We start from the raw sequence: 12,601 nt of genomic DNA, 5'->3' as shown, positions 1-12,601 counted from the left end.
ATTGTGAAAGGCTTCGAAACTGGGCGCGGTTCCCTATTCTCTCGGTCTTTATAGTAACTCTATTTCGCATTAACAGACCGTCCTAAAAGTCCACTCGCACGCTCCGCTAGTGCACATCCATCGCTTGCTTGCCTGTTTCGCAGGGGTTCGCGAGACGGAAGGGGAAGTAACCTCGTCATCGTGATCAGTCAACTTAACCGGAAAGCGTTCCGCCAAAGCTGCAAGTGGCACTACTGTATGCGTTGTCTTGCTCTGTATCGAATCATGTCTTTAGTTTGCCTTGCGGATCTCATTCTAGTTAAGAGCTCATTTATCATGATGGCAACATGGGGTGGCTCTAGCTTTTCGGTCTTGGCCACGCCTCTGGTATCCTAAGCGATGAAATGGCCCAAATTCACCGAGACATGATGCATGTGCTGCAGGCAATTTCACCACCCACATGCTGGACCGCGTTCACGTCAAAGCAAAGGCCAGAGCATCAGACCAGTCATGCAATCTTTTGCCGTCATCGACAAATTTTGATCCACGCCGCATGAGTGGGAGTATCGTTCAAGCTACACATGCAATACAGACTCTGGTAATCCGACAAGCGCCCAAAACCATGGTTTCTATGTCTCTTCTGACTACCTACGCGCGCCACGGGGGTTTCTGGTAATGGTAATTTTTCTCGGTAGTGGTCTCAAAAGCCTTTTACTTACTTTATCACGATCTTAGAGGCCAAAAATGATTAGTGATGCCTTATAACGCGCCCAAGTTCCAAGTTACAAGGGCATCGGCAATGACCAGAAACCGCCGTGGCGCGCGATGGTATACCCCGTTTATGAGTACGGATGCCAGGCTCTCATGTCTTTTCGGAAGAAACACTTACTTGGGTAAGTATAGGTTTGTATTAAACCTTATTCTCTGCGCAAGTCTTGCCGAATTCGTGCATCGTGTTGTCTTGGCCCCTTTTCCCGCTTCTTCTTTTCTTTTTCCATTTTGCACCCCGACAAGCGGACTAGCTCCTTCACCTGAATCTAGACCACGAGGCAACAAAGAAATCAATCCAATGCCACGCGCATTACGTGGTTGTTTCATTATCACTATGTATTACTAGGTATGAACAGAGAAAGAAATTCCGTGTAATCCCACTCTCCCGTTATTCGACACTTGATTTACACCACACCATCCCAACAGTTCACTCGGCTCCGACATATTCACACCCAGACCTCCATTAGACAAGCATCGCAGCGGCAGCAACAGCCAAGCCTCCAAGAAGAGCATATTCACCTCTCATCCGACCCGCCTCATTGCCAGTCGCCGAGTGTGTCGGGCTGGAGCTCGTCTGCGAGGCAGCAGAGCCCGCCGTCGACGAAGCGCCGGAAGAAGAGCTGGAGGGGCCGCTGGAGGGACCGCTGGAGGGGGTTACGAAAGCACCGAACTTGCCTCCCTGCTGCTGCTTGGGTGTTGTGCTCTTTCCGACGTTGGCGGCATTGGACTTGAAGATGTCGAGCGTCTCCGACTTGTTCGAGCTACAACACACACACACATCTGTCAGCGAAACCACCACCACACATAAACTGATGATAATATGTATAGTAACTTACGATGGGTTGATCACTCCAACCATTCCCGCCTCGCAATGGCCCGGGAAACCGCAGTAGAACCAGATTGGCTTCGTGTCGTTGATGGTAATGGTGAAGGAAGTCGGCTTAGATTATCCTGTCAGCCGCGAGCTCTCCCAACATGGACAAACCGGAAACCTACATTCGGGCCATTACCATTGGTAGTGAAGCCAGCGAAGAAGCCGGTTCCATCATTGAATGCAATGCATGGCTGGTCAAACGATGCTTGGACAACTGAGTGCGTAGGGCCGAAGAATTGGAACTCGACCTGGGAGCCGACGGCGGCTGTGAGCGTATCAGGCGAGTATGCTAGTGCTCCATCCTTTCCTACTGTAACAACTTGAAGAGACGAGGCCGCAGAGACAGCGCCGACAAGGCTGCTCAAAAGGAATGCAGGTGCGAAGATCATGGTCGTGTTGAATTGAATCGAGAATGCCTCAAGGTCTTGAAAAGGTGCTTCGTTATGATGGAACAACACACACCTCAAGTGCGAAGACGGAATCTTTTATATACTTTCAGACTACTTTACCGACTTTTCCGGCTTACAACTATCGGACATAGACCAGAAGAACTCCCTACTAATGCATAGAATCGAGAAACAATGTTTCGTTTCAATACCTTGACCATGGGCGATCCACCGATCCACCACGGTTAACGGCTCAACTTACTGCATGCTATGGAGACGGGCGTCTTAGTTGGGGTATGCATATTTCTATTAATACTCCCTAGCTAACTAGACGGAAATTCAAGTGTCGCCGACCCGAATGACAATTGCATGGGCCTAGTCGCTTACATCGCTAGCAGATCGGGGTGAAATACAGACGGCTGTTGGAGTGCCGCCGCCGAATTACCAATCGAACCAATATTATCAACGGGTTAAACCCGATGACGTGGTGTTAGCCCGAATGAAAGACAACCAGCATTGAGAGGCTTGAAGGGTGGATATTGGAGGAGAGGCCTTGTACCAGTAAGAAACTTTAAACCATGCAGCGTAGATTCCCCTGAGCTCGTGTTCTTGATTACTATCTGAAGCTTGTGGTTGGATAGGAGTAGTAGGATGGGTGCAGAAAATAATGGTTGCCCACGGATCAAAAGCACGTCCTGTTTTCTGATAGATGTTCTTTTTTTTATGTGTTCTTGGTCTCATGTAATAGCATGGATAAACGCGTCAAATCTGATGTAATACCGCGACAAGTTCCTCTCCATAACCAGGTTCTTTAGAAGAATTTGGACGTCAAACCCCCGACAATCATGTTCCGCTTCTGCCTCCCTATGAATTTGTTTACATCGTCTGCCCACCCTTCTGATTGTTCCTGCAGCGTGTTCATCGTATCTCCCATGAGATTTAGTTTCTCGGTTCTTTCGTTCAGCTGGCGCGTCAAGTAATCGCCCCAGCCTTCCTGAGATGAGGATGCGCCGCCAGAAGGATTGCTCCTAGCAGCTCGCTGCTCTGCTGCAGCAGCCTCCATCATCCTCTTGCTAGGTGGTCTATTGGGTCCTCCTATCAAAATGTCGAGGTCCAACGGCGATACATGCTGTGTTCCGCTAATCCACTGGAGGTTGGAAATAGTTGGACGGGATGGAATGGCAATCTCGGGGTTGATCAAACGATCTGGAGATTGTTGAAGCGCTTTTCCTGTACCCCACACGTGGACGACGGCCATTTCTGCAGGGCCCGCCCATGCAAAGATATCACCGGTTTGAGTTACAATGGTTGCTGTGCTGCGGGTACGGTCCACCATCGGGAGTTTCGCGCTGCCAAGATCCCGCATGCCTGGGATACTATACGCCCTGGCTGATCCATCCCGGAAGGAAGCAACAATGGCGTAGCCTTGCAGCTCAAGTTCTGCTACACAGGCCGAGTCACATAGTATGTCGTCAAACTCTTTAGAAGCGCCCTTCGAATGGGCAGGCCTGAGGATCCTTATTTCTTTCTCAGTGACTATACCTCTGGTTAGCTAATAACTCATTTGGAAATGGGCCTTCGAACACACAAAGACAAGGGAAAAAGAAAAGAAGGAAATACTTGCCTGCAACGAGAGCACCATTCACTTGGCGCCCCTCTCGCAGCCCAGCCACGATCGGGCCCGTGGCTAGCGCAGGTTTGCCAGTGTCAGCTTGAATCGGATTCAGGGCCACGACCTTTCCATCGAATGCCACCATTCCCGCCACTTCGGCTGTGTAACCACCACCTGCGGGTAAAAGCTTCATGGTAATAACTTTACCCAGGTTGGTTCCGACGAAGCAGCATATCGATGAGTATTTGTCGTCATCCAAAGTCATCACGCCAAACTCCATTACCGTCGGCCACTCTTTCGGGGGTAATGAGCTGGATTTGGAATGGCCCTTGAGGAACGTCTTTCTGTTCTCGGGTTTCGCAAAGTCTGTCATTGGAGCCTGGAAGATAATCTTAGGACCGCGAAGGTCGATTATTGTCAAGAATCCCAGCTCAGACCCAATCGCCACGAAGCCCACGTTTGATATTTGAACGGCGGTGATTGGGCCCTGCATCATCTCGTATAGAACAAACGGTTGCAGCCCTTCCTTTAGGTTTGGCTCTGCCCTAGAGCTGATGTCAGAGAGCCCCATCGGATTCGGATCCAGCTGCTTTGGCTGGTTTTTCCCATAATACTGGTTCACACCCCAACGGAATACCACAGCCTCCCCAGTTTTCGTGCCAGCGACAAACTCGCCAGTGGTGCTAGCCATGCTCATTGCAGTCACTTCCACGTCCTCGAAACGGTCCAGGGCCCGGGCCATGTCAACCTGTAACTGGACTTCATTTTCAATTTGGTCAGCGTGTCCAGAGTCCCAGAGTCTAATGATGCTATCGGCATGCGCTGTCTGGATAATTGTGCGATCTTCAAATCTCTTTCTTGGTCTCGCTCCAGCTGCTCCGCCTTTTAAGAGAGGTTCTCCTTGGTCTCTCTTCTCCACCATAGACAGCCACCTAGGCCTGTCGACGCTGGACACATTGAATTTCGTGACAAAGGGATGTACAAAGAAAGCTGATGGATGGAGCTGGTTGGTGGGACTGATTGGATATCCCGAAGGAAAGCTGAGCGTAATCAGCTCCCCCGAAGATAATAGCACAATGACAGCAATAGGATCCTGTGCACCACCAAAATGAGGCGAATCTCTTGGAATAATCAAGAAGTCAAGTGCTTGAGCCCCAGGCGGCAGGGCTAGCGGTATATGCCGTTTGCCGCGGAAATGGTTTTCCAAGGCCTGCCATGTGGACGTGGCGTACATTGGCGTTAAGCCAAGCTCAATGAAGGTCAAGCTCTTGGGTGACGCATCGGGAGCTTGGCCACCTGCAATCAACAATCCGGTATCGTCGCAGTTTTGCTTGCAGCACCAAGCGATCTTGACATATGGCTCGGAGTACGCCGGGGTTGGTGCGCTCGGGGTGGCTTGCTGAATGCCAAATTCTGTAAGGGTTCTCGCCATGACAACCTTTGCTTCTTTAGGATCCCAGAACACCAAACTTCCGTCGTCATGCGCAGTGAGAATAAACGTGCCCGAAGGGTGCCACAGGGCATGGGTCAAGCGAGGCCGACGCACCGCATCCATGCCGACGCTGTTTCCTCCCGGCGCCCCGGGTGGAAGCACGTACTCTAGAAATTGCTGTGGCTGGTTCTGCTTGAATGTATAAATGACAGCGCCGTGGCTGTATCCAATCAGGAGCTTGCCGGCATCTCGGGGATGCATCGACATGGTGACCAGAGTGACTGTGTGCTGCATCGGATCCTTTGCTTTCCAGAAGTTGGGCAGTCGAAAGGAGCGCGCGAGGCCATGTCGGTCAAGGTCATAGGCCATGATATCTCCATTCTGCATTCCAATAAAGGCCCAGTCAAGCATCGGATCCGTCACCATGGAGGTCACAGGGCCGCCAATCACCTGAGCGGCCAGGCGCTCTCCGGTATCGAGATCCCAAAGACCAAGCTCATTATTCCTATCGAGGCTGACGAGACGGTTCGCGCTGAATTGGACCGACTGGAACGAGGTTCGTCGCGGCGGATCAAACGTCTTCTGCACGCGCTGCTGGCCAAAGACGTAGATCTTTCCGGGGCCAAACTTGCTCTCGGCGGTTCCGATGGCGAGCAGAGACTGCACGGGATCGTAGGCAAAGCAACTAGAGTATTCGCCAAATGTTAGAAGAAGCCATCGCACAATCTCTCTCCAACTCTCTTCCCCTCATTGTATCTCTCGTTACTACCGCTGGTCTTGTTGTTGCTGCGACCATTTACACTCTCCATCTCCAACCCTTTGTTCTTTTGCCTCTTTGGTGGCGGGGCCGTGGTTGCGTCATAGCTAATCGCTGCTTCACTCACCTTATCTGCGAGTTGAGGCCATATCGCGCGTGGTCATCGGGAGTAAACAGCTCGGGTCGGATGCTGGCAGACAGGTCATTCTGGATGCCTGACTGCTTGCCTCGCAGAAAGCCAGCCATGGCGCGCCGCAGCTGAGTGTTTGCGAGAGGTTGGAAGGGAGAGCTTTCGGCATTCTTCGCCCTTTGACGCGCCACTGCCACAAGAGCTCGACTCACTAAGACCCGCCGACCCGTAGCGGGGTAAGGCCGGAGCTCTGATCGTTTAGCGGGCGTCAAGGCGCTGGAGCGCGCCAATCCTCAACTTTGACAGCCCGTCATCTCTTGTATCCTCATTATTCCTCAAATACCGCCAATTGTTCCAATGCCAAGCCAGGCCCATGGAAAACACAGCCTTCCTTAGCTCCAACATACAGCTTACCCTATTACTCCATAATATTGTCGTATCAGGTCATACACCTGCCGCTCAACAGTCTCTGTTTATCCGCGCAGTAACATTTACTCTTACCTACAACATATATCTTACTATACTCTAAGGAACCAAACTATAGAATATTTATTATTAATACTCCAGTTGATCTGATCGAGGCCCTTTGCAGTATGCCTCTTGCTCTATACTAATTCATCTATAGTAGAGCGACCATCAAGATAAAAAAAATCCTCAAGTATTCTCTGGTGTACTTTTCATGTGCACAGCCTCTGAAAGCTTTACGGTTTTAGGTCAATATGTGTCCATTGTCTAGACTATATGAGCTGATTATGATAGCAAATAACCTCCACCGCCATCTCCCGCCAATCCGGTCGCCCCTTTTATTCATGTTTGATACTTGAGTGTATCTCATGTCTGTATGATAGTCGTCCAAAAAAAGATTCTCTCCTCACTGCGCGATACTGTAACCACTTACTAGCTTCCTCAAAACCCATTCCGGTAAAAGCAAATTTTCGACTCCATCCCACTTCCATTCTTCTCGACACCGTGGCCGTTTAGATGTACCACATGGTGCTTCGGAAGAAATCTCTCTGTCTCACCTCTCCGTCAATGGGAGCATTATTCTCCGGTTTTCCGCCAAGCTGAAGAAGAGACGGAGCATCACTGCCCCGTTGTGGGACACTCAGTGACTCGCCCTTGGCAACTTTGTCGCGGATCATCTCATGGCCTTTGGCGCCAGCACGGAAGCCCTCGCTGGTCGCAATGTTTTCATGGGCGCGGGCTCGACTGCCAGCGAGATGTGCGTAGTATACAGCCGGGTGGAGCGACACAGGTGTCGTCGATCTGGCATAAGAATAACACTGATGATAAATCATCTTCTGCAAGTCATTGACGGGAATGTCCATTTCATCAATGAGCACATGATAGTGGACTGGTCGAGCGGTGCCTTGGATGGCAACATGCGAGCAGAGATAGAAGTCAAACATGAAAGGATGGGTTACTTCCTTCTCCACCAAAGTTCCTGGAAGAGCATTTCCATTTCGATCTCCCTTTTCTGGGAAAAATCGGATATGGTGGCGCTTGGTGGCCACAATCACGGTAAACTTGGGTAGCGGCTGGTTGGGAGCCGCTTGCTTGAAGTAAGCTTTGATCTCCTTGATCTCTTGCTCGATGACGTGAGCGAACTGTCCCTCTGCGACGCCGTCGCGGAAATACATAATATGCTTGGGGAATTGTCGATCGTGTCCTGCCATCCAGACTTTGCACAAATGGCCAAACATAAAGTTCACGTTGGCAGAAGTGAGCATCTCAACTCTATACCCGTTGGTTTCCACCATAGCGGCATATTTGGTGGCATCTCTGTCGACAGACATGGTCATGGCCGCCACCGAGGGAGATGGTCCGCCAGGAGCAGCATGAGAGATGTCAACGCCAACCATCATGGTAGGTCTATCCTTCGGGAAATAGGTTCCTTGGGTCATTCGCCAAGGGGGATTGGTGCGAGATGTAGATCCACCGAGCTTTGCATTGACTTTCATGCACACGTTGGAGTGGTACTGTCCGTTGTTCGACGCAACGGAGGCTCCGTTCACAACCTGAGTTAGGATACCGAAACGGCAATCGGCGGACTTCTTCAGACGTTCGTAGTGAGGGCTGTTCTTGTGCTGAACGACGACAAAAATGAGCTGAGTGTATCCTCGCTCACGTGTGATCTGATTGTGGGCATGCGCAAGCGCCTGAGCAATATTGTTCTTGATATTGCCTGGCACATTGACGAGGACAGGATCAGTTCTGCAGGCACCTCCGTGACCCATAAAAGTTGACTTGAAGGTGCGAGCAAACTGCTGGAGTTGAGGAAGTTGGACACAGTCATCCATGACCAAGAAGCCCCAGTTCATCAGGGGCGCCTGGTTCTGCTTCCAAAACTTCTTGCCGCGCAGATCCCAACGGCCAGAGTATTTAGGATCAGCTGTACCTTGGCTAAAGTTCACAACAGGGGGGGCCAAGATCCTTGCCTCTGTCTTGGCAAATGATGTCTCCAGCTGGACTCCATAGTGCCTGAGATAGGGATCTTGGGGCAATTGGAGGTCCCGGACGTTCTTCATGATGTCGCCCCTGCGAACATTTGGGCGCGTAACGGCGATTTTGATCATTGCCGCAGTTTGTTCAGGATTCAGCTTGAAAGCGTACCGCTGCATCGGTTCAACAAAGGCAAACTCCATGGGGATATGTCCATTCTTTCCCGTGGAGATGAGTGGCAAGTGGGCATTTCGCAAATGAGCCTTGTACTTCTCTCGATAGTAGTCGGCAACCGAGATATCTCGCCCATTGTAGTCAAACTTGACGGTTCTGGCATTGGCACCCTCCGCTCCGTACTTCTGATCAAATGCAAAGTCCATCACAGTGTAGACTTTTTCGGCAAGCTTGGGGTCCCGATTGTTGTGTCTGATGGTAAACTTGAGCTTGCGCATCTTTCGGAGTTGCTTGAAAGCATCAGAAGACTGCCACTCGCCTCTTTCGTTCTGCACAGGCCGAAAGATTGTGGTGGTGGCAATGTTTATTCCCTTGTAGCGCCTGTCAAGAGTGCCGAGAAAGTTCGCCATGACCTGATCCAGAGTCTGTCGACCAGTCCAAAAGCAGGTGTTGGTAACATCTGTGTTGAGAGCAAGGCCGATGCCTCCCTTCGCAAGATTGTTGGATAGCCTCAGGGAGGCGTAAGTCCCTTTGTGGACTTCGATAACGCCACCCGCCATGAGAGGGATTCCGCTCTCATTCCGCTTGTAAAAGTTGCGCTTGATGGCCAGCAAATGCTCAGATGGCCACTGGCGAATGAGATGATCCATGAAGTTGAGAGCTTCTTGGACGCTGTTGTTGAATTGAATACGTCTCTCCAAGTAACCCCGGAGAACAGCCATCTGGATCTCAGTCGTCTTGCGCAGGATGAGATAAAACTTGTTGGAACGGCCAGAGCGCGCAGGAGGCCTGCCATCATCCAAGTCCACTGTGACGCGAATCTCGCCGCGGTCTACCAAAGAAGGAGACCATGCCAGTCTAGAGCCGTCTAGAATCCACATTTGGTAGTTGTAGGCAGCGAGTGCGTTTTTGAGATTCGGGTGAGCCCAAATCTTCTTCAACACCGGTCCACGTTTGTCCGGTTCTGGCGAAAGGACAACCTATCAGAATCGCAATTAGCCATGAGTTTCCCAAGTTTTGAGATGAAGAGCGACTCACATCGTATTGGTAAATCTTCTTGCTGAAGTCAAACTTGGTCATTCGGAATTGGTTGACCTCAACAGTCTCTGGCCGACCCTCTGTGTTGAATTTGTTGCCGCGGACAGCAAACACGTCTTTCTGGGCCTCGTTGGTGACATAGGCGTCTGGAGGAAGCTCCATGCGAGTATTGCCCTTGCGATCCTTGCTTTCAGTCTTGGCAGGGTCAAAGCCCATGCTGGGCGCCCAACCAGGCCTCGAACTGCCAGAGGCTGAGGCTTGTGCTGGTGAAGCACCGCGGCTTCTCGCAGCACCCGACGCGGATGGCTGGCGAGATTGCATGCCTGACCCAGAGGCGGCGGGAGAGCGGCCTCTTTCAGACATCTTGAAGACTGTAAACAAAGATGTGTCAGTGAGAAAAGGAACGAAACCCGTGTGGAGTTGAGTAGACGTACCGGGGGCGAAAAAGAGCTGCTGAGAGTGTGGTGGAGAGGAAAGAAAGAAGCAGAGGAGAGAGGGAGAAGAGAGGTCTTCTTATAGTTGCAGGGCAGCTGGCAAGAGGAGGAGTGATCTGTGATGGCAGGCACGTGAGTTCAACTGCCGGGCAGCTGCAAACAAGGCAGCAACAGTGTTACGGCAATGCAGCAAGTACCTATTAGGTATTAATCAGTGCAAAAATTTACTGGATGGAAACACAGGCGAAATAGGATTACAATAGAAGAGCTGCATTCACTGGGGCGTCGTTGAGCAGTCAGAGGCAAGCCGCCGGATGTGTAGCTTGGCAACTTTGCAAATCCCCATCTGTCCCACATACGAGTTACACAATAAAGCCATCAGAGACCTGAATTATGTTGAAATGGCACTGTTATCAGACTAAGGCACCGCTGTTTAGTGCAGATGACTGCGGTTACCTGCGCTTGGATGCTTTGCTGTATCTGCAAAACGGCTTCGTGCTTCCGATGGCCTAACTCAGGGAGTTGATTCACACAATTCAGTAGCAATCCTTTATCCCAAAAATACTGGAGCTGCGTGCATATTCTTGGGTTTTCTGTTTGATCAGAGTCTTGTCATTTTTCCTTTGGGTGCTGACCTCAACAGGTGTGCATTGTGAGTTCGATATACGGCTGACATGAATGAAGCTATCTACATTATGTGAAGATGACTACTAGGTAGGTATCTATAAATTTTCAACAATACATTGTTAGTAAAGACATAAAGAACGCGGTTAATAGCAGTTTGATATGGGTTTGGATCCACCGATGGATGAGTGGGAAGCACGATTGTGTAGTCACAGCAACCCGGGATCGGAAGAAGGGGATCACCGAGCAAACCCATTAACCTCGCCGGAGGTTCTCTCGAACGAAGTTGGTCTATTCACTATTTCCATCCCTTTCCATCGCTCATTCAATCTATGTGAAGCCAGTGAATAAGATACCAAGCCCTCATTCACTGGGCTCTGGGCTCACTTTCTGATATCTCCCTCCTTCTTTAACCCTCTCTCGCCTTGCTTCTCTTCCAAATTTCTCCTCGAATTTCACAACGAGGCCTATGACTACATACCCAGGCCCTAAAATATTAAAATGATCCTCTCGGCAAGTTTCATTTGCCCAAAACCCACCAGATACCTGCGTCTTGCTGAAACTAACAGAACTTTATACTAGAAGGAGTTTTGCATACGATTCCATAAAGCCACAGAAAGGAGCAGCAATCCAGTTTCAGTGCTGTGGTTTTCTTCTTCTAATAGCACTACTTAATATTCGTTCTAATGGCTCAACCACTCGTCATGGGTGGTACGTTGGAACACGGACAATTTGCTAAAGTTGTTCTTGCGCTGTCATCAAGTTTCATTACACATACACTTCTTGTTATTTACGACAATTCAATTAATATCGCGGCTACACATCCCAATACCCAAAGGAGCGCCCCAACAAGGGATGCCTGATTTCTCTCCGATTTTTACGCATTCAACTATCTTCTCAAAGGACCAGGATCAAGCTGAGAATCACTTTTTTGGCAACATACGCAATGAATGATATCTCGATTGATATCCACGAGGCATACAATAGACCACATAAGACTTCTCGCCAAAAAATATGCAGAATTTATCGTGCTGAGAAGCTAAATGACGGCTCCAGACCGCTGTTCAAAACGGGGATCAAGTTACTTTACGAAGACTTCTTGGAAGATTACAACACCATGCAGCCAAGTCGACTCAGAAGCAAAGACAACCGGCCCTTGAGTATCACCGAAATTATCCGATACGTGAAGGGGAATATTAATTCATCTCATCCATCCAACCGTTATCATGTTCTCGCAGAGTTCTCGAGATCACAAGCCACCAAGATGGCAACCTCACTGGTTAATCATGTCCACCTGAATTGGATGCTCTAACAAGCCCTCACAATATTTAATTCGAAACTCAAAGGACTTGGAATGAATGAGTCTATGTCCGCCGATATTCTAATCCTACCTTTTTACAAGGCACAAGTTCTGGAATACCAAGTGGGTCGCAAGGGGACGAAGCTGACTTCATCTTCGCGGACTTTTTTGCAACCACTCGTGCGTGAGGCATCACCATTTTGCTTCTAAATCGTGAGACTTTCGTTGGCTACGAGAAGCCTGGAGTCATTGGACGCGCATTCCAGTTATCTCGACTGTACACTTTAGGGATTTTGAGTGCTTATCTTTCCTGCATTCTTTTTCTGTGCTCTACACACTAATGGAAGTGTTTATCCTCAGTCGTTCCGCTTTACTTTATAAATCTCAAGGTTGTGGGTAGATATGAATACATCTAGTAGATATCAATACATCTACTACTAGATATCAAGAAACCTGGTAGATATCAAGAAATCTAGTAGATGCAGAAGCTCGTTGTCAATCAAGGAACCGTGTTTACTCAAACGAAATAATTGTTCTCTCTCTCAAGACATAATCAGTACAAAGCATGATCAGTAACGGTTTACACGAGCCCAGCAGCTTTTGCTTCCTAGATCAAATAAAACCAGGCAATCGCCAACCCCATATAGC

At 49.6% G+C, this 12,601-nt stretch overlaps 3 protein-coding genes across 3 annotated transcripts; all 3 read right to left on the bottom strand.

The window, feature by feature from the left end:
* Positions 1 to 1,294: 1,294 nt before the first annotated feature.
* Positions 1,295 to 1,965, bottom strand: TRIVIDRAFT_7343 (uncharacterized protein; the record flags this gene model as incomplete). The annotated part of the gene is made up of 3 exons (XM_014101942.1): positions 1,295 to 1,511; positions 1,587 to 1,690; positions 1,747 to 1,965. Coding segments are annotated over 3 exons (540 nt in total), but the record flags the coding sequence as incomplete, so codon positions are not given.
* An 856-nt stretch (positions 1,966 to 2,821) lies between these two features.
* On the bottom strand, positions 2,822 to 6,057 carry TRIVIDRAFT_55945 (uncharacterized protein; the record flags this gene model as incomplete). The annotated part of the gene is made up of 3 exons (XM_014102290.1): positions 2,822 to 3,554; positions 3,631 to 5,739; positions 5,939 to 6,057. 3 exons carry the CDS (start codon positions 6,055 to 6,057, stop codon positions 2,822 to 2,824), a joined length of 2,961 nt encoding a protein of 986 aa, XP_013957765.1.
* Positions 6,058 to 6,918: 861 nt separating this feature from the next.
* On the bottom strand, positions 6,919 to 9,958 carry TRIVIDRAFT_37110 (uncharacterized protein; the record flags this gene model as incomplete). Its single annotated transcript, XM_014102289.1, has 2 exons — positions 6,919 to 9,537; positions 9,596 to 9,958. The coding sequence occupies 2 exons, from the start codon at positions 9,956 to 9,958 to the stop codon at positions 6,919 to 6,921; spliced, it is 2,982 nt and encodes a 993-aa protein (XP_013957764.1).
* Between the last annotated feature and the right edge of the window lie 2,643 nt (positions 9,959 to 12,601).

Source organism: Trichoderma virens (genome assembly GCF_000170995.1).
Source record: "Trichoderma virens Gv29-8 chromosome Unknown TRIVIscaffold_5, whole genome shotgun sequence".
Classification (NCBI taxonomy): Eukaryota; Fungi; Ascomycota; class Sordariomycetes; order Hypocreales; family Hypocreaceae; genus Trichoderma; species Trichoderma virens.
Note: the sequence above shows the minus strand (reverse complement) of the source record. Positions and strands in the feature narration are given on the sequence as shown.